At 32.2% G+C, this 26,517-nt stretch overlaps 3 protein-coding genes across 4 annotated transcripts in view; 2 read left to right on the top strand and 1 right to left on the bottom strand.

The window, feature by feature from the left end:
* The first annotated feature begins 594 nt into the window (after positions 1-594).
* LOC125058874 (gastrula zinc finger protein XlCGF67.1-like) lies at positions 595-3,585 on the top strand. Its single transcript, XM_047663017.1, has 6 exons — positions 595-650; positions 769-845; positions 1,242-1,375; positions 1,924-2,049; positions 2,352-2,474; positions 2,891-3,585. Exons 1-6 carry the CDS (start codon positions 595-597, stop codon positions 3,086-3,088), a joined length of 714 nt encoding a protein of 237 aa, XP_047518973.1. The 3' UTR covers positions 3,089-3,585.
* A 660-nt stretch (positions 3,586-4,245) lies between these two features.
* LOC125058918 (ATP synthase subunit e, mitochondrial) lies at positions 4,246-5,326 on the bottom strand. The gene is made up of 3 exons (XM_047663056.1): positions 5,151-5,326; positions 4,633-4,789; positions 4,246-4,398 (listed from the first exon to the last, which is right to left on the bottom strand). The coding sequence occupies exons 1-3, from the start codon at positions 5,199-5,201 to the stop codon at positions 4,355-4,357; spliced, it is 252 nt and encodes an 83-aa protein (XP_047519012.1). The 5' UTR covers positions 5,202-5,326; the 3' UTR covers positions 4,246-4,354.
* Positions 5,327-5,576: 250 nt separating this feature from the next.
* The window catches only part of LOC125058917 (glycerol-3-phosphate acyltransferase 3), a 48,145-nt gene continuing 27,204 nt past the window's right edge, over positions 5,577-26,517 (top strand). For both annotated transcript variants that reach the window (XM_047663054.1, XM_047663055.1), the window contains exons 1-2: positions 5,577-5,730; positions 23,021-23,144. In XM_047663054.1, coding sequence (XP_047519010.1) covers positions 5,578-5,730; positions 23,021-23,144 — 277 coding nt within the window. In that variant the 5' untranslated portion in view covers position 5,577. The remainder of the gene's footprint in view (positions 5,731-23,020; positions 23,145-26,517) is intronic.

Below are 26,517 nucleotides of genomic sequence, written 5' to 3'. Positions count from 1 at the left end.
CATTTATTTTATTAGTTAGTGTGGATTTTAGTGGTTTTCTGGTGGGTTGCGACGGCAAAATTGGTGGGTTCGTTAAAATTAAGTTGGCAACACTGATCCGGAGAGCGTAGACGCTCATTTGAATTTTTGGATACATAAAAAAATTGTTTTGCACTTTCTGTTCAATGTTTAATTTAATAAAAAAGTTTCATATGCTTTCATTTATACCTTATTAAAAGGGGTAAAGGGCATAACATCACAAAAATGTATACACTAAAGTGTTGTAGAGTCTGCCTAAACACTAAGAATCTTCATCTGATCTTTACATATCCTGAACACAACGAAAAATACACCAATATTCTATTAAATATTGCAGGAATTCAGGTAATTATGTATAGTTGATTGAAGAAATATAGAAGGTTTGTGATGCATGGACTGTTCGTTGTTGTTACAAGTTTTGAGATTAATTATTAAATTCCGTTGTATTAAATATTCCGATTAAACTACTTTTTTTTAAATTTCAGATCAAAATTAACGATGAATTGCCACAAGAAATATGTTCCAATTGCATAAAGTTTATTAATGAATCCATTCAATTTAGACAAAACTGTGAAGATGCAGAGAACATTCTTAGAAACTTCAAAATTGATGATCCAATACCTCAACCCCTTGTTCTTAAAACAGAAGAACATACATCAATCAACATAGCTCATACAAATGTTGATTTTAACGATTTTGATGATAATGTTACATTAGACACATTAAGAGTTGAAAACATTCAATGTGAAGAGAATTCACCGTTAGAAAATTTGGAGCCTTGTGGGCCTCAAAAAACAGTGAAACAAAGTACAGCTCGGAAGAAAAATGTGAGGATTATAAAAAGTACTGTATAATTTAAATTATAAGTTTTCTTCCAGATATTTCCTCTCTTATATATATTTCAATGGGCTGAAACTTACTTTATTATAAACTGTACACTGCTAAAGTCAGACATTTATGTTTAGTTCTGATTGGTAATCCTAAAATTTTGATTGCCTATCCATTTATAATGTTAGCAAACAAAATATTTTTGTGAAATGTCCTAGACATTAAGCTTAAGTGATATTGCTACTGCTACTTCATGGACAATCACAATACCAGGTGGCAGGAGTATATGTTAATAACATAAATTACAGAATTGATTTTCATTAAATGTAATTAGTACTATACTTGAAGTAATTTATTACATAATTTTGCTTATTTAAATTTTTTTTCTGTTCCAGTAAAAGAGGGAAATGACAAAAAAAATGACTCCCGTGAAGAGATAGAATGTGAATATTGCCATAAGATATTAACATCTAAATTGTCACTGAGAAACCATTATAAAATACACACAGGCTTTGACGTTGTATGTGAGGTAATTGGTTTCTTGACTACTTGAATGCTTCAATGATTAAAATCCCGATAATTTTAAGTGTCACAATTTTTTTTAATACATTTTACATACTAATAAATTTTTATATTAATGGACTTTTGTGTTTCGAATATGTCAGAACAAGTTCCAGTAAAACTGTAATTTCTGAAAAAATCCAGTTCTGAGTATAATGTAGTATGTTGGGGCGGGGCTTATATCCATTTCATCTATACTGAATACGTATACATGTTAATACTTATATTTTTTTTATTTATTGTATATATGTAACTACTATACAATCATTAACAATTTAAGTGTAGTGTGACATGTACAATTCAAGATTTATCACAACATAATGAATTGTACCTATATTACTTAAAAAATGTATTGCTTTTTTACATTAATATGTTTTGCACATTCATTTAAAGAACTTGGTAAATCATGCTAATCATGCTAGTTACACACATGGTTATTGGGTGACCTATTACATATGCTCTCATAAAATTTTCTGCCAAACTTAATTTGCCTCTTAATATTTTTTTGTCTTACAGCACTGTGGAAAAAAATTCATAACCCGGCGTTTGCTTCTGATGCACTGTCGAGCAAAACATGGTTATGAGAAGACAGATAAATGCTCATATTGTGACTATAAGGCATCCAATGCAGAACAGGTTAAAGTAGGTATTACATTTAATATAATAAATGACCCGATATTTTTTTAAAATACTGTGTGTGAATTTGATAATTTCAATTAAAAAAAATTATGCATGTAACAAATAGTAATATTAAATTTCTTAGCATCGTTTTGTGAATGGTATAGGTTGGGTGGTAACCCAATAAAACTCCTCTTTCCATACACATCTTACATCTCTATTGCATCTGTACTAGTTATTACTTTCTACACACAACGTACCTATTGAGCATCTAGGTGCAGAAACTGAGTCCACAAACCATAACCATAGTTATTACTTTGCTATAGATTCACGAGAGGCTCCACACAGGGGAAAAACCTTATGTTTGCAAGGAATGCAATGCTGGTTTTCATAGAAAAAGTAGTTATTTACAACATATAGCTATACATCTACCGGAGAAGACTGTTCAGGTAATTTTAGTTAATCTTATGCATGTAGTTTATACTTTATAGGCTTTATATACAAATTTAAAAATTATGTTCAACCATCTGATCCATCTAACAAATAATTATTTTAATCCAGAATAGTGATATTTAAAAAAACGCATTTGTTATTATTATGATTAGTATATGTCTATTTTTGATTCTCCTCTGTTTGATTTCTGAGGAAACAATACAATGTTTAAAGATTAATTACTCACTTGCTTTTCCACACAGAAACAACAACACTTTATATCTATTCATAATTCCAAATCTCTGTATTTTTTGTTTTTGTTTTAACTTATAATATGTATGTTTTATTACACAAATAAATAAAACATATTTATATAGTAAACCTTATAAGAATTTAATAAAAAAATTAACTACATACCTAAATTTATTTTCAGTGTGACCAGTGTCCAGCACGGTTCAAATCTGTAACACTAATGCGTATACACAAAAACAGACACAGAGCACCACAATACAGATATAAGTGTGGTGTATGTGATAATAGTTTTGCAAGACGAAGGAACGCTGCCAGACATTTGCAAAGAGTTCATGGTGTCCCACCTGACCATCATATACATAGACATAATATACATTGACATATTTCTAGTATTAACTATACAATGAGATAATTGTGGTAGACAAGACAAAAAGTATCTGTTGTTGTGCATTTAAATCCTGACTACAATTTTTCTTATGTAGTAACACTAGATCATACAAGGAAGGTAATCTTTTAAAGGTAACCGGGATGTCTATAAAAGAAATTGATCAAAGAATCAACGTCAAAGATCCACTCTAAGGCCAAGAACTTCATGGTTAAAGCCATACTGTTAATAAAATAAAATTGGAGATAGGTGGAATTTGCAAGTGGGCATAAACTCTTCTATAATGTTTTAAGACCAGTTGTAAAGAAAAATGGCATGCATGGATATGGAAGTGACATCATTGTTGGTTAAACAAGACTCTTTAAAATGATTCACTAATATACACAACATCTAAAAATATTGGTTGTTTGTAAAGTAGGTTTACGATCGAGATGTTTACGTGACAACGTCTTATTGGTGATATAAGTTTTTGGGAAGTAAGGAATTAATGAAGATAACAATTTTTTCAAATTTTAAATTACATCTATCGTTTTATTCACACTTTTGATGATAAATTTCGGGTGTAAAATGACAAGTTTACTTATTCGACTATGATATACATTTTTCTTCATACTTTCACGGAATGACTGGCAGCGCTCGAGATGAGACGGGAGATCGGTCCGTCTCTCTCTCGTTATACCTGCGATCGCGCTCGTGAGGTTTTGGTGTGACACAAGTTTCTGAACATGTCACCCGACTAAAACGATTTTAAAGACGTTATCACGTCAAAAGTTGTATGACTTTTGTGTTGTGAAAGTTTTCAATTTAAATAGAGAAACAAAGACAATTGGACACACTGTCAAAGAACATCTGTCACATCCTTAGCTATCAAAATGTACAGGTTCTGAGATATACACATTACACATCTCTAATGCAGAATGAGATGAATTCTATATTCAAATTAAAATGAAAAAATTTATTTAAGAAATTATATAATTTGTAAGATAATGCAGTATTATATTTACGATGATTATTTATTAATATTAAGTTATTATAAATACGAAATAAACTATTTTTTTAAAGGTGTTTTGTTTTATTGAGCAATGGATGCCATATTATATTATTCCAATATTTTAGTGTGAAATTAAAATTTTGAAGAGACAAAAACACAATATGTTTTACCAGCTATATTTCATAAATACAACATAATTATAAAGTTGGAATTGTGTTGCCATCTTATTGTTAACGTCTGAATTCACTTTATCCTTAAACTAGAGATGATTAGTTTTTCTTGTTGATCATTTCTTCTAAGTTTTTCATTTCAGCTGAAAGAATAAAACAAGAATTTATATCATGCAAGCTAGCTGGACAAAAAAATTAATGTAGTTATTTTTTGTAACATAATCTCGAAGATTGACACATTTATATAACTTATATACTGAAGCAACAACAAAAGTATTTCTATTAGTACAGAGAATTTTATCTTAATAACTTAATTATATTGGTATGTCAAGCTGTCTCTATAGTATGGGGTGTAGTAGATTATATGTAGAACCCACCAGCAGCAGCAATAGCCTTCTCCTTCTTGATCTTTTCATCCCTGATAACCTTCTCTTTGGCTTCAATCTCTCGGATTTTGGTTTCCTTCTTCGATAGCCTGTTTTGGTGGAAAGCACCATACAGGATACCAGCTGTCAGGAATGACCATCTACCAAACTAAAATTTAAAGTATGTAATAACACCATTAAGATAATCTTAATATTTTTTTTTATTTTCTCAAATAATATCTTTTTAGATGCAAGAAAGCATCTAAATTTTATTATAATGATTATATTTAACTGATTTATTTGTCTAATTTACGTAATGTATGTGATGAGGATGTTCTGTAAGTTATAATTATTATAGAGTAAGATCGAAGAATATACGTTAGGTTGATAGAACTGCGTTAAGTTTAGCAAGTATAATACTATATACATATAATTCCTATTTCTATCAGTATTACAACCCTTTTATTGAAGAAAATTCAATATCCCTTCAAAACAGTGTTACATAATAAAAATTTAAAATAAGAACTTACTCTGATCAGAGGAGATACACGCACTGGGGGACCGAATGGGAGTTCAGACATTTTTTTCGAATTTCAAATAGAAATTATTAATCCAAAAAAGGGTTTTATATAATCCCTGAAAAAAAATCCTGGCACAAAATATTGAGGTTATAAAAATTAAAATGTTGCTACTTTCTGGTTATGTCAGAAATGACAACTTAAAATAGACTATAATGCCTCTTGCTTAATTCAGTCTTTATTTTTATGAATGTAAATTATAAACCATATCCCATTAGAATAACAAAAAATAAAGAAATCAATCTAAAATCATATAAGAATTAAGAAATCATTTCATTAACTAGCAAATATCGAGGTTCTGATTGACAAAGACAATAACAGCTGACTGTTAAATTGACATTAGTCAATTTGATTTTTCTAATTTCTTTCAGTTTGCAATATGGCCGTGATGATGTCGTTCGTGTCGGTAGCCGTATCTATATTGTACACGCCGTTTTTACTGTTAATATTGTGTATCATTTTCTTAGCATCAATTGGAAAATCTTTGGGCGTAAGAAGACTCTATGTGAACATTTTACTGAAGCTTTTTGAGGTAAGTCTTTTCAACGCCCGCACATTTTACGGTGCTGTCATTGATAATTTAAAAAGAATTCTAATGACCTAATGAAACGTATTCCTTTTATAAATAAAACGTATTGCCATTATGTACACACATTTTAAATATATGGTAGTGCTTATAGGCCGGTGTGACATTTAAACAAATAATTTTTATAGACTGCGTAGCGCGACTCGCGACGCATATTTTGATTTTGTTGTCTAATGGTGTTTTTTATTTTATCATTTTATAAAAAAACAGTTTGGTTTAAAAAGGAATATATTAAGTCACTTGTTACTGATATCAAAAATACTTAATTAACCAAAATAAGCAATTAGGGCTGTCTATATTTCTATAATGTTTTATTTAAGTTAAATTACAAATTGTTTTGGTGCTAGTTTTGAAAGTGGATCTGTATAATATGTACCTATTACGTTTTTTCATTAACAGAGTTTTGTGATAAATGTTTTTATTTTTTAACATACAGATATTTTTTATTCTATTAATTTTATCTATTTGAGAGTTCTCAATGATTTAAGAAAATTATTAACTAGATTTCCTAAGTCTATCCATACTAGAACATTCCTGCCTCAGAGTATCATGAACAACTTTACACAAGATACTAATGAGTATGGTAATTGTTATAACTTATGAAATCATCTTAGTTTTTTTGTTTACGGTTATAATTTTTTAGTACATAGTTTTCCAATGACTCAGAAAAGTTGATATGTTTGTTACCTCACAAATTATTAATAGATCTCCTTATTGTGTAAAAAATTGTTTTAAATATAACCTTAAATAGATAAAAAATTCTCGCTCTGATTCATCTAATAAGATAATTTAGAGTACCCTTGGAATTTCCCCTAATCCTTTCACATTTCTAAATCAGTTTTAATAATCAAATATTTCATTTTTGTGTAACAAAAACTTAACAGTCAATTAGAACATATCATAATACAATAGTTTATGAATATACATTATATCATTATTTTATAAAAAAAATATGATGAAGGCCAAAACAATTTAAAGTAATGACCAATAATGTACAATAATTTTAGGAATCCTCACAATTTGTAGTTGTATATTGTTCATTGATACTCATTGCTTTCTTGAAGTACTTATTCTTATTTATGGCATATTATCTAATGAATAGGTTATATCAACAAATATATACTCATTTCAATGTCATACCTTTAGTTGTCTTTTAATCATAAAAAGAATTTGTACTATGTTTTAAACAAGTAATACTTACATCGTATTTGTGATGTGTTTATACATAACATTTGATTGTTTTTACTAATAAAGTCCACCACTAGCCCTTTTTAACTATCTAATTTAATATTGTTTAGTTGGACTATTTAAATTGAGTTATTTAACGGCTAGCTCCAACTGTCCGTAATCCGTATTATATTATAGATCGCTCAGATTAATGAACAGTTGGTGTTTGACAACTTCATGATATAGTCAAACATTACATTTGAAATGATAAAATTATATTGAATGGTTAGACAAATTGAATTAGTCTTTTTGACTTATGGCGTTGGTGGACATTTAGAACCTACTATGATATGTAACATAATATATATGTTGCATGCAGGTACATGTTGAAAGATTTGACTTGTTTGTTTTAATATTTGTATCTTTGTTTATACAAGAGAGCCTCACACCAAACAGGTACTGGGTACAGTTCAACTTTTGAATAGTCTTGTAAGATTGTGTAATCATGGTAATACTATGTAAAACAATCATAAATAAATAGCGTAGTCCTAGCCTACCAGTATATTTATACATATATGTATACTAGCGGACTTGGCTAAGCGTTGCTGTGGCTAAGATTTTGGTATATTCATAGTAGTAAACTATTCAAGGGGAACGGTAGAACACCAGTCATGGGGACCACCATGCTTTTATGGTGGTTATGCCATTAAATTGTAGCTTATGTGAAAAGTTTGTACTTTCACGCCACCTGTTAGAATCGTGACTGTCAAATAATAAACAAATTATTTGCAATAAAATAATACGGGTATAAATGAACATGTAAGCTATCCTATCTTTTAAGTTAGTTCAAACTGCACACGGTATGCAAATTTGATTGAAATCGGTTAAGTAGTTTAGAAGTCCATAGCGGACAAACAACGTGACGCGTAATTTATATTTATTAAGATATTAAGTAAGCTTATCAAAATATACTGTATTTTAATTTAATTAATAGCTTGCGGAAGGAAAAAATAATTAAAACCGGCAAGCCCTTAGACCCATATATCGACGCGTGGCACGCACATAGAGATCACTTACCTGCCCAATAAAAAATTCATTGATACATTGTACAATATTTACCAACAAATCATTTTACTGCTAAAAGAACTGCACTTATGGGATGGAGAATATTGTGTCTCCATTCATATTATCTCGTGCGTACATTTATTTAAATGATTATCATCTTAATATATATAAATTACGCGTCACGCTGTTTGTCCGCTATGGACTCCTAAACTACTTAACCGATTTCAATCAAATTTGCACACCGTGTGCAGTTTGATCTAACTTAAAAGATAGGGAGCTTATATCTTAATTTATACTCGCAATATTATTTTATAGCAGATTATTTGTTTAATATTTGAGAGTCACAATTCTAAGAGATGGCGCTGTGTTGAAAGTACCAACGTTTCACATAAGCTACAATTTAATGACAACCACCCGAAAATAAATGGTGGTATCCATGACTGGTGTTCTACCGATTCTCTCTAATAGTTTACTACTATTTAATATAACAAAAAAAAACATAGCCACAGCAACGCTTGGCCGTCGTCTGCTAGTTATTTATATGATTAGTTTAATAATGCTTATTTCCTGCAACTTTATCATTTGCCAATACTCTCGACTCTGTACTTTGTATTCCGGTGTCGATATTTCAAAGGGCAAGGATTTGTGATACCTATTCATAATGGGGATTAAATATTCACCCGTATCTGATAGCGATAACCTAGTAGGTTAAGCTTGCGATTTTATACCCTGAAATCGCGCGTTGGTTGTGCCAATGGATTTTTCCATCTATATGCACCAATAACTCTGGTGGATTAGATGGGATAAGGAGGAAAACGGGACAGACAGATAGTGTCTTATTAGATACAGATGCACAAATCTAGTATATGCATATATAATTATATAGCGTCACGTCACAGAATATTGGGTAGGTACACCATTAATATACAAAAAGAAAAATAGTGTTACTAAAACACTACCCTGTGGTATACCTCCTTTTTTTCATAATCTAAAAGTAATATCAACAGTCATAATATGACAACGACAAAAAATATTTGTGTTTTTTGTCCAACTATCATTTGCTACTTATAATCAATCATAATTATCGGAAATTTTGAGAAAGTTTAAGAACTTTCTGATTTGACGATATAGATTATTACTAAATTTGTTATTTTTGCATTATTAATAATATGTTTGATCATATCTCTGTAACTTATAAAATATATTTTGATTTACGTCGGTGCGATGAATCATTACATTGTTAATTTATTTTCGTTAAGATATAATTTATCAGAATAAAAAAATCAGACATTATTAGAAATACTAAGTATTTTCTAGACTAACCATGCCGGACCTAATAAATAGGCTTAAAAGGCGACGAATCCTAAGTCTTGATAGACACGGTTGAAAGAGAGGAGCAGTCTCGATGGAGATTTTGCTCTGAACGCCTAACAGCTCTCAACACATCTGCTCATAGTCTAGCTGACTGATTGCAAGATAAAGACTTTTCTAAAGTATTTTCAAGCGGTCTGATAATCACGTCTATTTATTTTGAAAGTGATACGATAATGAGGGACTTAACATTGTAAGACTTACGCCCGAACCCAATAATTAATCCACAATCTCTCAATCGACAGTCGATCGATCTCCTATCTGCATCCAAATAACCAAACCCTACAAAGACGATCCATTTTTGGCGACGGATAAAATGCTCCTTGTCGTTCCATTTTACCGAGTTTTCAATCATATTTGATAATCAATGTAAACCAAATAAAGTATATAAACCGTACTAATAACATTAAAATATACATGTGTATGTTTAAAACATAACAGTTTTTTTAATTATTTAAAAAAAAAGGTCTAAGTTAAACTCTGTTGAAATCGAGCTTTCGTCAACTGTCATTTTCATACAAAGGTCTATCCACAGACTCCGATACGACCTCCCATGGATAGCTTGTATCGACAGATGGCTGTTACAATGCGTCTATTGGTTATTGGCACTCTTGTTACAACATTTGGATTAAGATTACTATCCCAGATGGTTAATTATGGATTGAGATAGGTTATTGGGTTCGGGCGTTAGACAACGACTAGACAGACAAATCTTTCAATATGACACCCGTCTGTTATAATCGTATTTGATGTAGTAAAAAACAGGTAAGTTTAAAAAAAAACAAGCAATAAATTCGTATTATCTCTATGGCATTGACGAAGCAACAAAGCACTTTGTCTAAAAGATAAAATTGACGCACACTCAAGAACAATAGACTGAGTGACGTCATAATCATCATTTTGGCAACGTACGTGGTGTTTTATGGTTTTTTGAATAACCGACCTTAGACCTGTTGATCCGATGTGGCGTTTGTGTTTTGGATGAGGTTATAAGCTAAAAAAATGTGTGCGTGTACTAGGTGTACACACGTAAGAAGTGAAACTACTTTATGACCTTATTTTTCGAAAAATGATATACTATATAACTACTCATAATAAGAACTCACTACAGATTTCACATTCGATCTTTGCCGACGACATAAAATTTTTTGGAAATCCACTCTCCCAATCTCAAGCAATACAGGGTGGTTTAGATGATATTTTTGATTGGACCAAGCAGTGGCTGCTGTCACTAAATGTTAATAAGTGCACAATATTGCACATAGGAAAGAAAAATCCGCACATTACTTATAGCCTAGGTCAACAGCAGTTAATGCCAGTAGTCACGCAAAAAGACTTGGGTGTTACCATCAGTTATGATTTGAAGTGGGAATGTCACATCATGAATATAGTGAAAAAGGCTAATTCCATGCTCTATTTAGTGAGAAAATCATTCAAATGCCTGTCACCAAGAACACTCTTAAAGATATATAAATGTTACATTAGACCAATATTAGAGTATGCCTTCAGCATTTGGGATCCTTATTTCATAAAGGATATTAGTATGCTTGAAAGGGTTCAAAGAAAAGCCACGAAAATGATAAGGTCATTCAGGAAGAAATCTTATAATGAGCGTCTGAAAGCACTTGACCTTACTGATTTAGGAAGTAGGAGATTACGAGGAAATCTCATTGAAACCTATAAAATCCTCACTGGCCACTATAATGTTCCAGGAATTGAGAAGCTCTTTATTTTAAGTGAAAATACACATTTGAGGGGTAGTTCTTTAAAACTTAAGACCACTCAACACAACACAAATTCCCTAAAGAACTTTCTCCCAAACCGTGTAGTGGCCGACTGGAATAAGCTTCCGGAAAGTGTGATCAGTGCACCATCTGTAAACACCTTTAAAAATAGACTGGATAAGTTTCTCCAAATCCCTTAATACACACGCATCAGCTTATTAAAAGCTGCCAGTGTGTTAAGTAAATAATAATAATAATATATGCAACTTTACAGAAATTGGTTAAATAAAGTTAAATTAGATAAAGTTTAACAAAAGGCTTTTATTATCATAGACATGAATACAAATACAATTATTTCATTTTAACTTATTACTGTACTACTATGTAGTACTAAGATTATTACAGAATTTCATTAATTGTAATAGACTTATTAGTATTACTATCATTGTTATCGTTATTATATATTTTTGTTACTAATGGCTTCGAATCTCTTCGGATCAACAGTGGTAGGGACAAGAAAAAGATGGCGCGTAACCGAAAAATGTGACAAATGTGACTTCAAAAAGCAACATGGCGCGTAACCTGCTATAAAATTTCTCCCATACGTCGATAAAGAAGTTTCACTTCAAAAGATGGCGCGTAACGGAAAAATGTGACGCGTAACGAAAAAATGTTACACTAAATTTTTTTCCAACCCCGATAAAGAAGTTTCACTTCAAAAAGCAATGTTATACGGATAAAGACAGAAGGAAGAAGTCTATTTGATACCTTCGACCCGTGCATCGAGATTTGATTTCCGATTGATTGAGGGTGCAGGCATGCCTAAGACTCAAAGAATCGATGGCGAAAGGCACAGAAGGCTGATCACCTATTTGCCTATTAGAAAAAAAACAAATAATGAACTGCCTTGCGATTCTGTAACAATATAAATAATAAACAATAAACTACAAGCTCCTTATCAAAGTGCCAAATCATAAAATGACTGCTTCACGACTGATTTGAGCGCGACCGCCGCTGTGAAAACCGCTGTGTGAGTTCGAAAAGTGAGTTACAGAATCGCAAGGCTGGATACAAAAATCCAACTGTAAAATGTTTTGGTGCTGGATTTTATTTGACATTAGACACAACTTTGTCTTTATAATGCTTAGACCTGGCTTCGATCTGAATGATGGTATCTCGAATTCTTACGTAGAGATTGTCTTCTATAAAACAAGTACATCACTTTGCTCTATTGTCAATAGTTTACCCAGCGTACACGGTATCGAAGTTTTCATATGAATCCCAAACATTATTGAAAATAATCTATGGATCATCAGGGATAATATAGTATTCTAAATTTTTCTTGGGTAGAATGCTTGGTGAACACCGAGGGCCCATCTTAAGGGCGTGTGAGGTGCTGAGGTGTTTTTTGTGGGTCGGGTCTCTCTACCCTTTAAGCGCTTTAAGTGTAGACCCAGTCCCACAGTTCCCAGTAATTAAAAAAAAGATGGTGACTGGTGAAATAATTTTTTAAATCGTTGTTGGAGCCTTTAGCAAACAAACAATCAAATGTTTCTTGTTTAGAATATTCTAGATGTATCGCTATACCCTATTTATAATTTGTTTTTACACGCTTCATATTAGCTTCACCTGTATGTATGTATGTATAATATGTAACCGACTCCTTCGGACTCGATTTTGACCCACTTTAAACGAACAGATTTTATTCAAATTTTGCGCACCTGTCAAAGATCGATGACAATGCAATAATCCGAAAAAAAAATAAAAAAAATTTAACTAAAAAATAAATAATAGTTTAAAAAACTAAAAAACACGCTTTTAAAACACATCAAACTAAAAAGTGAAAAACAATTCCTAATTTAGGCTGAAAATGGAAATGAACAAAAAATACTGGTATTATTGTGAAAAAGCGTGGGGCGCTCTGTGCCATATTCGTCTATAGATAATAGACGTCTAAAAGAATAAACTATTATTTATTTCCAGAATAAAGTTCACAAAAGAGAGTGCGACTTAACATGCATTACAATCTAGCCTATACAATAATTATGTCTAATAAGTAATATTAAGTTCATGTTGACTTAATTTTCTACAATACTATCCACATTTAACTGCAGTTTGATAAGTTGGAGCGTTTGCAAAATGTATGCATCAGATTCATGTTTGGACTTCGTAAATTTGACCATATTACGGAGTTCCAAAGAATGTTTAATTGGCTACCTATTCGATTGCGACGCAAGATGGACTAAGTTTGTTTTTTTGGAAGAAATAAAAAGGTTTCCATCCATTGTTATATATTCCATAATCTTAATAAGTCATAGTAGACCAGTGCAGATAGCCTTCAAAATAAATAAAAAGTGAAAAAAATTACAGTAGGATGAAACCCATTAGAAAGGCAGGGGAATATGATCAAAATGAAAGGAAAAATAAATTACGGTCGATCTGAGGTCGGGAAGGGGTAGGGGGGGGAGTTTTAAGGGTAAAAAACGGTTTATCTCGATTTCCGGCAAAACTACAAGTCCTATCGAAGAAAGTTAAATGGCAAAGTTGGAGGGAATAAAAAGATCTAAAACTTTTGTATTTACACATTTTTCACATAACCTCAAAATTTATGTGAAAAATTCAAAAAACCAAGTTTTTGGTTTTTTATTTTTATCTTTAACAAAAATATTTTTTTTTTAACGAAATTTGGTGAAAACTTACCTTTCTATGTCCCAAATACACTGTAATTTATTTGATTAAAAATATTTATTTGTTCGCCTTATTTTGAATTAATATCGAAAAAACACCCTAATTTTCAATCGAAAATTGTGACGTCAAAATTTCAGCTTTTTTGAAAAAGTTGGTGTGCTTTCAGTTCATTGAAATCTCTACTTTCCTATGGTAAAAAAATATATAAATAGTACCATAGTAAATCTTCTCAGAAAACGCAAAAAATCGTATGCAGTAACGCCCAGACCTGTCATCCCCTTCCTTACTTCTCTATGAAATACGAAAATTTTAGCCCATCTAAAGGCTAAACTTTTTTTTTAGGTCACTCAGGTATATATAAGTTATCTTAAAATAGTAATAAATAGGCATCTGATTATAATTTAAAGAAGATTCATAGAGAAGTAGGGAAGGGTATGACGGGTCTGGGCGTTACTGCATACGATGTTTTGCATTTTCTGAGAAGATTTTCTATGGAAATATATATATATTTTTTTACCATAGGAAAGTAGAGATTTCAACGAACTGAAAACATACCAACTTATTGAAAAAAGCTGAAATTTTGACGTCAGAATTTTCGATTGAAAATTAGGGTGTTTTTTCGATATTAATTCAAAATAAGGTGAAAAAATAAATATTTTTAATCAAATAAATTACAGTATATTTGGGACATAATAAGGTAAGTTTTCACCAAATTTCGTCTAAAAAGATAAATTTTTGTAAAAGATAAAAATAAAAAACCAAAAACTTGGTTTTTTGAATTTTTCACACCAATTTTGAGGTTATGTGAAAAATGTGTGAAGACAAAAGTTTTAGATCTTTTTATTACCTACAACTTTGCCATTTAACTTTCTTCGATAGGACTTTTAGTTTTGCCGGAAATCGAGGTAAACCGTTTTTTACCCTTAAAACTCCCCCCCCTACCCTTCCCGACCTCAGATCGACCGTAATTTATTTTTCCTTTCGTTTTGATCATATTCCCCTGCTTTTCTAATGGGTTTCATCCTACTGTAATTTTTTTTGGTTTCAAAAATTATCGGCACTGGTCTATAGCCCGTGTCATTGATTTAGGGAGCGTTCAAGTATTAAGTAAGGGGGCGTCCATAAATTACGTGAGGTGTTTTTTTTAATTTTCTGTACCTCCCCCCCTCGTGAGATTTCGTGAGATTTTATTCAACCCCCTCCCCCAACCCCCAATCTCACGTGAGATTTTTAAAATGTCGGTTTCATACGTAAACGCGTAAGAAGCTATCTTTTCGAAGAGCTCAAAAACAAAATAACTCAAATGTTAAGCGTTTAGGTATGGAGTTAGCGGGAAGTTGCAGAGATGGCCTTTAGTGATATTTGCCGAGACCCCCCCTCTCTCCAACGTAAGATTAAATGAGATTTGACTCGACCCCCTCCCCCCCTTAAACAACTCACGTAATTTATGGACGCCCCCTAACGTATTTTGGGGGGGGGGGTTCCTTTTGTAAAACGTTACGATGCGGGGCGGGGATTAAATTACGCGTTATTGTTAATATTTTTTTCGACTTACACCAGATAATAGTAACTAAAGAGTCACTAGGTGCTCACGAAACGTTTTACTATACTTGGGTACTGAATAACGTTACGGCGAGTAACAGGGGGGGGGGGGGGGTCAATAATCTCCAAAAATTGCTATGCTACGTAATACTTGAACGCTCCCTTAGCTATATGTAAAGTTTTATTTAAATCAAATCAAAAAGTGTTTGCGTCCATTAATTATTTATGAATTTATTACCTACAATCAATATGAAATCTGTACTTTTTGTCTGAAGGTTAATGGTATTGATAAAAATCATTTGATAATGAAGAAACCAGATAAAAATTATTGTTGCCTAGCTGGCGCTCGCGACTCCCGTGCACTGATATTTGAGATATGATGTCATGATTATTACATGCGTCATCAGATGGTGTGTATGAGCAGTGTTGGCCTAGTGGCTTCAGCGTGAGACTCTCATCCCTGAGGTCGTTGGTTCGAATGGCACCAATGGACTTAGTATTGTCTTTTATTGACATAACTTTCACACATTAATAAAACAATTTATTTTTTACGGATTGAAGTTATGTTACAATTTATTTTTCATAATTTCAATTTGACCGACGTTTCGCGTGCTTTACAGCGTGCGTGGTCACGGTGACTGAAGACAAAAGGTGTTGAATGTCAAAATGTATCATAGCTGTAGAAAAAGTTGTATTTTCTGTATTTGTTTCCCCGGAGTTGGTATCGACTAAAAGATGGTGGGTTTTGGCAGAAATGGCTCACGGTGTCCTCTATTTTCGCGGATTGTTTATCTTGAGATTGACCAATGGACTTACTATGTGCGTATCATTCGCTCGAACGGTGAAGTAAAACATCTTGAGGAAACCGGCTTGCCTTAGACCCAAGTCGACGGCGAGTGTCAGGCACATGAGGCTGATCACCTACTTGCCTATTAGATTGACAAATGATCATGAAACAGGTAGTGCCACTGATTTATTTTAATGAGATGATGTAATGGTTTCAGCTCCTACAAACATTTTGAAAAAAACTTGGAGTGTAGCCAGTTTTTCACATCTTCATTGCTATTTATGGATAAATGATTTTGTTTAATAACTGAACCGATTCTATCTCAAATCTTTTTATAGCTTTTTATTGCAACTATAAATATTTTAATATATACAACTTCAAGACGGATTACATTACTATTAATTAAAATTATATTTTTCTATGTAAGTTACATACACGACTGGTCATAGTCGTAGAATAGTGACGGATCTGACAAATAGTAAACTTTACAGGGCAGCCATTTCAAAATAATATAATCATGATAGGTTTTGTCATAACTATTTCAATTCATATTCTGTAATTATGAAAATTGGCATACAAGCAAACAAAAGGGTTTGTTTTGAAACAAATAAAAATAATAACATTAAATTACACAGTTTTCTAGAAAAATCACATGTTTCTATCAAATCCGTCATTTCCGACTGAATAATTTGAAAATTAAAACACATGGTTTTTTTTAATGTAGCCGTAATATTTAGTCAATCTACTATATAAAAATAAGTCGGGTTTTCCTTCCTGACGCTATAACTCCAGAACGCACGAACCGATTTCCACGGTTTTGCAATCGTTGGAAAGGTCTCGGGCTCCGTGAGGTTTATAGCAAAGAAAATTCAGGAAAAATTTCAACAGAAAAGCGGGATCACCAAACGAAATGTTACATAAAACGAAGCCATCTGGTGGCGAAACGGAGTTCGCCGGGTTTGCTAGTGTAGTATACAAATATGATAAAAAGTGTATTTTGGATTCTACGATGACAAACAAAAGTTTTAAATGGTTACGTAATTACTATTTTCGCGAGTGTGTTGTTATTCTTGAACGACACTAACACTTTTAGATTAACGTGTATAAATAATATTCAAAATGTCTATTATAAGAAAGTAAAATGTTAATTAACAGTAAACTTTAATTATTCACATAATTACATTTGAAATAACTTATAATCACCAACTATATTAATGTTAACAATGTTTTTGTTCAAATATTATTCGTAAAATTTAGATTTATAAAATGTAATAAAATTATTCATGCGAGAGTTATGTAACCCAACATTAGTTTATTTACAAAAATGTGGTTATTCACACACATATATATACACATATATTTGTACATATTAAGTACATGCATTACATGTGTAAGATTCGGAAACCCTTTTAAGTCAGTTCCCAGCTCTTCCATAACAAACTTAATTATAAATTGTCTAATTACATCTTTTATTTTATTTATTTTTGTTTTTTCGACTGTTATCAACACGCCTGAGTGTGAGTGTAAATGTTTGAGTGAGTGAGTGAGTTAATAATTAGAAGCTCAAACCAAATGTTAGCAACTGTTGCCTGAGGCCAAAATGAGCACTTTAGTTAAAAATTAATTAGGTAATTTTCACGTAATTTATATAAATCTTAATATATATAAATTACGTGTCACGTTGTTTGTCCGCTATGGACTCCTAAACTACCGAACCGATTTCAATCAAATTTGCACACCGTGTGCAGTTTGATCCAACTTAAAAGATAGGATAGCTTACATCTCAATTTATACCCGGAATATTGCAAAATATTTGTTTATTATTTGATAGTCACAATTCTAACAGATGGCGCTGTGTTGAAAGTACCAACGTTTCACATAAGCTACAATTTAATGGCATAACCACCAAAAAAGCATGGTGGTCCCCATGACTGGTGTTCTCCTACCGTTTCCCTTGAATAGTTTGCTACTATGTAATATAACAAAAACCTTAGCCACAGCAACGCTTGGCCGGTCTGGTAGTTGTATTATAAATTCTCGTTTCCGATAATGTCCAATAACATATTATGTAAGTGTCACTTAGATTTAAGAACTCTTCAATAAGTCGAGTTTTTGTTTTGTTAATCCAGCATCGCAACCCCACATATGTTGTCTGTGCGTATATCACGCGATTAATATATATTTTTTGAAGTTATACTTCTTTAGGCGCGTTATGAAAAATTGATGAGAGTGAAATTTTACGATGCGCGCGCACCGTGACACAAAATTAACAGAATGAAGTTGCCTACGGAAGATGCTACGGCATTGGACATAATTTAAAAACAACATTCGAATAATAGAATTTATGTTACACTTAATACACACACATTGCACACTAGAAGCGAACCGAATGGCAAAAGGGAATTTTTATTTTTTATTATTTTGATGTCTTATTTAATTTTTACTTTAAGTATTGTTATTTTGTGTGTTTATGTGTGTGTTTTCGTTTGTAATAAATGTTAAGTCTATGTCTATGTCTAATGTAAGAGAATAATAATAAATATTTATTTATTTAATTTTTCAAATGTAAACTAAACTTTATTGACTATAATGACTCCTTTTCCAGTCTTTGATTATTTAATTGTAATTAATTATTTTCATGCAATCAAAAACTATTAATAATTCCAAAGAAGTATAACTTCTTACGAGCGTACATAAGTACACGCACCCTTTTTTATATTTATTTACACATTATTAAAAAGAATCCCGCCGAGAAGGGACCGCTTTCTTGTATTATATAATCAGCACATTACCACGTCATATAACCCTTTGTGAACGATAAGATTTGATAACGATAATCAGGTCAATGCATAGTTTCCAAGGGTGTTAAATTGAATTGAGAAATTGAATTTATAAAACTGATGAGTTATAATAGTGTTGAACAGCGTTGGCCTAGTGGCGTAACGCATTTCCCCACGAAAAAAAGAAAGAAAAAAAAGTGGCTTCAGTGTGCTACTCTCATCCCTGTGGTCGTTGGTTCGATCCCCGACTGTGTACTTTCTTTCTATGTGCCCATTTAACATATGCCCTAACGGTGAAGATATCGTAAGAAAATTGATGTGTGACATAAGGCTGATCATGTCTATTAAGATCAGATAATATAGAAATCTTTTTATTTATTTACTAGTAGACTCGGCCAAGCGTTGCTGTGGCTAAGATTTTTGTTATATTACATTGTAGTAAACTATTCAAGAGAAACGGCAGGAGAACACCAATTCACCATGCTTTTTTGGTGGCTTTGCCATTAAATTGAAGCTTATGTGAAACGTTGGTATTTATTTTGATAAGGATCAATACCTAGGTACGAATAAAGAGCCTTTTCTAGCGGTGGTATTTTAATTAAAAAAAATTAATAAAAGGACGCTTATTGTGACGTAACTATAAAAGACATGCTGTCGCGACATTTTTTATAGATAGTGATGTGTCCTGAAAAATTGTAATACATCATTTTGTTCTATCATTAATAGTTTTCGCAGCGCACGCGATTGAAGGAAGTTTTTTGTTTATTTTTTTACACCTTGGGTTAGGTTATTCAAGTTTTAGTAAGCATCCCTAATTTATTTGAAAATGAAACATAGCCTATCTCACTCGGGAATAGTGTAGCTTGCCAACGGTGCAAGAATTTTTGAAATCGGTCCAGTAGTTTCGGAGCCATTTTTCAAACAAACTAAAAATCAAACCTTTCTTCTTTATAATATTGGTATAGATTAGTAATATTACATTTATATATATTATAAAACAAAACACTTACACTTAGCTTAGTGTTTAATTCGCACATTGGTAATCCACTTCAGGGTTGAGAGACGGACACTAAATATATATGTATGTATAGTTACAATGTTTACACTATTTATTGTACAGAACTTATTCTATTACCATCCTCTGTAAATAGGAGATAGATGATAGGCTCATGGCCATGTGTAATACCTTTTTAGAATCCATATTAAATGCGCCAAAACTTGTAATAAAGGGTCACTTTTCGGTAGAGTAATTTTTTTTCACAGTGGGGTCCGAAGTAAATAAAAAGTTTTGATTTAGAAAATAATTATATCGTATAACTTAACTTAATCTTCAATACACTCAATAAACAACTATAAATAGTATGTCTAACGCAAGAACTCATCAGTACCAATCTAGTGGATATTATGAGAAAGATACAGGATGTAGATATTTTCGAATATTAAGAAGTCTAAAAAAAGTCAATTTTCTTATAAAACGCAAAATAAATTGTAACTCTGTAGGGGTTGACCTTAGAGACCTCCCGTAGAATGATCTTTTTGCAGCTGATGACCTCATCTATCCCCTATTTGCGTTTGATCCACGACTTTTTCACCACTCTGTATACAGTGTAAACTCTTTATAACGTCATTTGTTTTAACGAAAAACACTATAACGTAAACTGAATTTGTTTGGTTTAACACAAAACCTATACATTAATTCACTCTTTATAACGCAACCGCAATTTTCTATATAACGAAGAAATATTTTCATATTTAGACATCAACAACGTACTTAAGTGTAATTGTTTTTATAATCAGCTCACAAAGCTAACCTATTGAGGTGCCGAAATATCTAAGAAAGACACCTGAGGTCATTAACAGCCATTGCCATTATTCTTAGATATCATTGCCTGTAGTAAATTTTGGTCTCAGTTACTAAACGCACCACTGTCACCTATCGTGTAATAACTCTCTATAACGAAAAAAAGGGTGCGTGTACTTATGTACGCGCGTAAGAAGTTATACTTCTTTGGCTTTCTTTATTTTTTTTAAATATTAAATAATTAATAATAATAACGTTAATAATTTAATAATATTTAGTATATTATTGAATTATTAATTAATATTAATAATAATACTTATTATTATGTAAGTAACAATCGGTCTTTGTGAAAAAGCATTGCTTAATTTCTCTCCTTTATTTGTTTAAAAGGTACTACTACAAAGGTCATTATGGTCATTCAAAATTCTTGGCATAGCTGCTAACTTCACGAATATTCTATTTCTTTTTACTTGTAGATTGTCTTATTCCCATCTCGCTCGCGCACGCTCGGCGCCCGGCTGGTTTAAAAGGAATTCGTTAGTGGGCAACTTCATACTGATAATTTGTGTAACGGTGCGCGCGCATCGTAAACTTTCACTCTCATCAATTTTTCATGACGCGCCTAAAGAAGTATAACTTCAAATAAATGCACAGTCTATAGACATTCGTTTTAAACTTTGCATTGTACTTCTACTCCGCCTGCCCCCTTTGACAGTTGGCTGCCGACGCTTTTACTCCAGGTCTAACGACCCCAGATCTAAGGGGGGTCTAGGCATCGCGCTATGTCAGAATCTACGGGACTACATAGCATAGTGAATATCACAAGAACGTTATCGAATGCGGTGTGAACACAGTTGAACTTTGACTTTGCGTGATTGATGTATGAAGTTTGAACTTTACCTTATAAATTGCTAATTGTAATTGTTCTGTACTGATAATATATTAAAAAATATATAAGATTAATTCTTTAAGGAAAATACCGACACTGATTTATCTTGTGTGTTTCGTAATTAATGTTATACTAAATGCATACACAATATATATATATAGTATTTTCTCCTTCAAGTTTTTTTTTAACTAAAAATTATAGAAATGCTAGCCAGCCCCGCTACTCTGTAAACAAATAGTTATTGAGCTGATACCTATCAAAAATCATTTATACATGTAAGTAACACAAGGTACACTTATGAACGTCAAAAAAAAAAGAAATATACATAAATGCTTCATATTTTACATTTACTGCCGGTTCTCAAATTGGAGTAGAACGGAAGAGAAGAACTGGCAATAAACTCTCCGCCACTCTTTTCAATCGCCAAGTTTTAGTTCTACACAATGTTTGTAAGGAGCTGCAACCATTACACCATGTTCCACATGACATCTTAAGTAATAAATAATAATAAAATAAATTAAAAACAAAGATTTGTCCTCTATCAGCAGGAGGCATGGTGAAATAGCAACACGCACTTACATTCTCGTCTCACTAACTGTAAACAACTTATTAAATCTATCTAGAATTATCTGAGTATTAGTTTCCGGGTTAACGTGATTAAACATGTTTACCACGTAAGTTTTATAGCTTTATACAGTATGCATACCACGTAATTTAGAGTTAGCGACTCCACGGGAATTTATATGAAACGTAGACAGCAAGTAGGTAATGATAATTCCTCATCATTTGTGGACCTTTGGGTGGAACTAGAATTCGCTTCAGAAAGGAGACAGCTAGTCTTGATCCGAATGATGCACCTGCCCGGAATTGGTCATAGCTTTGGCTTCAGTATCTGTTTCTTTGATATTTTTTGAAGTGAAACGTTTTTGTCGAAGAAAAGAGAGAGAGCGATTGAGAGAGAGAGTGCGAAAGGGCGAACGTATACGATATACGAAATTCTATTTTTAAAAATAAAATTTCGTAAAGAGAATTTATGAAATAGTAGTGTAATATAGTATTTTATGCAAAATAATTTATTGCAAACTCAAATGACGAATTGTAAATTAAAATGCCACGTATTTTTATTATCGATGAAATAAATTTATAATTTGTATTAATTTTCGTCACTTTTAATATTTTAATGACAATTAATTTCCTAACATATCTTCCTTTCTCCCTCCCTCTAAGTCTCGGAAATCTAAAGTTTTAGATTTGTATAAATATGAACAAGCGTTAAAAATTAGTTTTCCAAAGAAGTTTCACTTGTGTACTTTTTACGCACGCACTTTTTTTTGGTCTTAAGACGTCTGAAGTCCGAAGTCGGGTTGAACTTCGCAGCCGTTCACCATGCCATCAGAAGCTAATAGAATTTTAACATTCCAGTATGGACGTCAACACATTGAAGTGGCCAAGAAGCTGCAGAGGAACGACAGTTCTGATGAAGATGAAGAACCGCCGACACCTGATAAGCCGCCTTCAGCAATCATCAAAGAGAACGGTGTTAATGGTGAGTGTTTTGTCTAAAAACAATTTGTTACGCTATAACCATGGCCTCAAATTCTTTTTCCTAATAGACAAGTAGGTGGTACTATGTGTATGTATATCGAGATCTATGATCCAGACGAGACTGGGTCAAAGGCATACCGGTTAAGTATTACGTAAGATACGTACGATTTACTGGAATTTATCCCCCCCCCCCTCTTGTCAGCAAAAGTAAGCAAAGCTCTGAAAAATAATCTATATATATATATATAAAGAAAATGGTGTTCGTTTGAGGCTCTTTCACGCTTAAAAAATCGTATCGACATGAAACTACCACCATTCGATGCGAAATTTTACCTAGATGGTTTATGGCTATTTATTTTTTTTAATTCCAACGTTCCTTCATTTTTTTATTGCTGTTTTACTTTTATGAAAATTTATGCATACGGACTTCCTAGAACCTCTAAACGTCAACATCTGTTAAAAACTCGATTTTCGAAATATTTCAATTTTCTTAGCGGGAAGATAAAAAGAAGAATAATAAAAATATGAAAAAATTAAAATAATGAAACATAAAATTTATTTTAATTCGTCCAGCAAAGCGGGCGCGAAACGTCTAGTAGTACATCAACGTATTAATTTTTTGTAGGGATCTTCGAAAATGTATTTCGTTTTTAAGCATAGACAATGTGTGGGTAATATGTAAGAAAGTAAATAATTACTGTTGACGTAATCACCAAATTAGAAAATCAAAGACCCTGTCCCCCCATAGTGCTTACGTAATACTTGAACAGTCCCTAAGGTAAAATGCACATAGAAAAGTTGTAGGTATATATTGAGACTGGCCATGCACGCAGAAGACAGTTCAGGAGAGGTTTAAACATCGCCTGTCAAATTCTTTCTTACGCTGTAGTTGTGTTTTGTTTGTTACTACAGTTTAGTCATAGTAGTTATCTCTTTGTATATTATCTGTCCGCGATGGAAGGTTGGTGACCTATTACCACAGGCGTCTATGCGTCGGGTCTCTCTCACTAAAATATGGCGAGGGGGCCGATGGCTGGCCATGCGTCATACTCGTGAACGGGTGCTACTTGTGACTGGTCGTACTTGAACTCGTGTATGCGGCGATGTTAGTGATTTCGACTATGCGTTTGTGTGTTCTTCCCACGAGAATGTAAGTGCGTGCTCCTATTTCACCAAGCCTCCTAGTAATAGAGGATAAATTGTTTTTAATATATTTTATTATTATTTATTACTTGAGATGTCGTGTGGAACATGGTGTAATGGTTGCAGCTCCTTACAAACGTTGTGTAAAACAAAACCTAGCTATTAAAAAGAGTGGCGGAGAGTTTATTGCCAGTTCTATAAGTGTACAATGCGTTGCCTATATGAATAAATGATTTTGACTTTTGACTTCTACAGTCCTTTTAAAAGCACCAGCCTCTCACAAAGATGTCAAATACTTGCAGCATGTAAATCCGTAAAATGCAATATTGTGAATAGGTAAATAAGGTTAATCATTATCAAGAGCTAAGTTAATTCTTTGAATTTTTTAATCTATAATTTTGATAAGTTTCGTAATAAATTTTAAATCCGTTCTATCGATTAGATTAGAAAATTAGTATTAAGTGACATTTTTTTGTTTATATTGAGCTGAGATTAGTGATTACTGAAGTAAGAAGCGTACTCTTAAAATACACTTGCGACTCCTTCAAGTGATGGGCGGTATCTTAACAACAGGATAGCGTACAGCCCGTCTGCATCCTGTTCTAAAAAAATATCTGAGACCTTTAAAATAATAAAAAAACTGCATTTATTTATACCTTCTAAAACAATGTGTATGCCTAAAAAATATAAGAATATATGACATTACAAATTTAATACCCATTCACATACACATCAATTATATTACAACATAAGTAAGCATTCAAAGGAAAAAATTAAAACAAACACAAAATAAAAATTAATACTTATTAATATTAACTAAAACTAAAAAGATAAAAAATACAGTGAAAACTCTTTAAAAAGTCGTAAAAGATAGTTAAATTTATTTATTTATTTATTTATTTATTTATTTATTTATTTGTAAACCTACAGCTAACATAAATTATATACAATTACAAACAGTTACATTAAAAATATAGCCAAATATGGAATACATAATAATACAATTAACTACAAAATGGTTCAAGAATTTATAAAAGGGAACAAACAAACAAAAACTATTCAATACATTTATCTAAGTGGTACCTAATTTGGTTGTGTTGTATGATGGTGTAAAAGTGAGGGTAAGTACGTGAAGGTGTGTATGTGGGGTATGTTCATGATGCAGGTGATTTTGCGCTATGGATATTCTTAATACTTCTTTTAATCATATTCCGCGACAGCTTAAACAGGTCGAGGCTTAAATATTGGTCGTTGTATGTCCGGGCTGCGCGATACAAAACTGAGTTCCTTGCATAGTTAGTGTTGATGTGAGGAACATGGAACAAAGCACGATTACGAGTCTGGTAGGCAGGAACAAGGAAGGGCAATTTTTCTAGAAGGGAGCTACAATTAATTTTATTTGAGATGATGTCATGTAGTAGCAATAAATCATATTGTTTTCGTCGAGAGTCTAAAGTATTAATTTTAAAATGTTCACACGCGTCATTATATGTATTAAACTTATTGTAAGTCTTATAGGAGATAAATTTTATGAAGTCTTTTTGGATCTTTTCAATTTTTTCTTTGTGTACAGTGTAACTAGGTGACCAAACCGAGCAACCATATTCGAGAATACTTCTTACGTACGTATAGTATAGCACTTTCATACAGTCGACATCATGAAAATGTTCACTAACACGTCTTACAAAACCAAGCTGCTTATAGGCCTTGTCAACTATTATGTCAATATGGTTATTATACGTCATTTTATAGTCTAACCATATACCTAAGTCACGAACACAATCTACTTCTTTTACAGATTTGTTATTAATATGATAGCTAAAGTTAAATTTGTTTTTTTTTCTGGTGAATGTTATTTTGACACATTTAGAAGCATTAACCGATATTCGATTTTGTCTATAATAATTGGAAAGGTTATTTAGGTCGGCCTGAATTTTGTGACAGTCTCCTTCTTTGTTTATTTTTAAATATATCTTTTTATCATCAGCGAACATAAGGTAATTTGAATCTTTAATGGAACTATTTATGTCATAAAGATATGCATTGTATAACAGGGGACCCAATATAGATCCTTGAGGAACTCCAGAACTTATACGAACAAAGTCGCTTCTAGCACTGCCAACCGCAACCGCCTGTCTACGATTTGTTATATATGAACAAAACCAGCGATGTAGGTCACCACGTATCCCTAGAAGTTGGAGCTTATGTAATAGGATGGTGTGATCCACTCT

Source organism: Pieris napi, chromosome 18 (assembly GCF_905475465.1).
Source record: "Pieris napi chromosome 18, ilPieNapi1.2, whole genome shotgun sequence".
Lineage (NCBI taxonomy): Eukaryota > Metazoa > Arthropoda > Insecta > Lepidoptera > Pieridae > Pieris > Pieris napi.
Note: the sequence above shows the minus strand (reverse complement) of the source record. Positions and strands in the feature narration are given on the sequence as shown.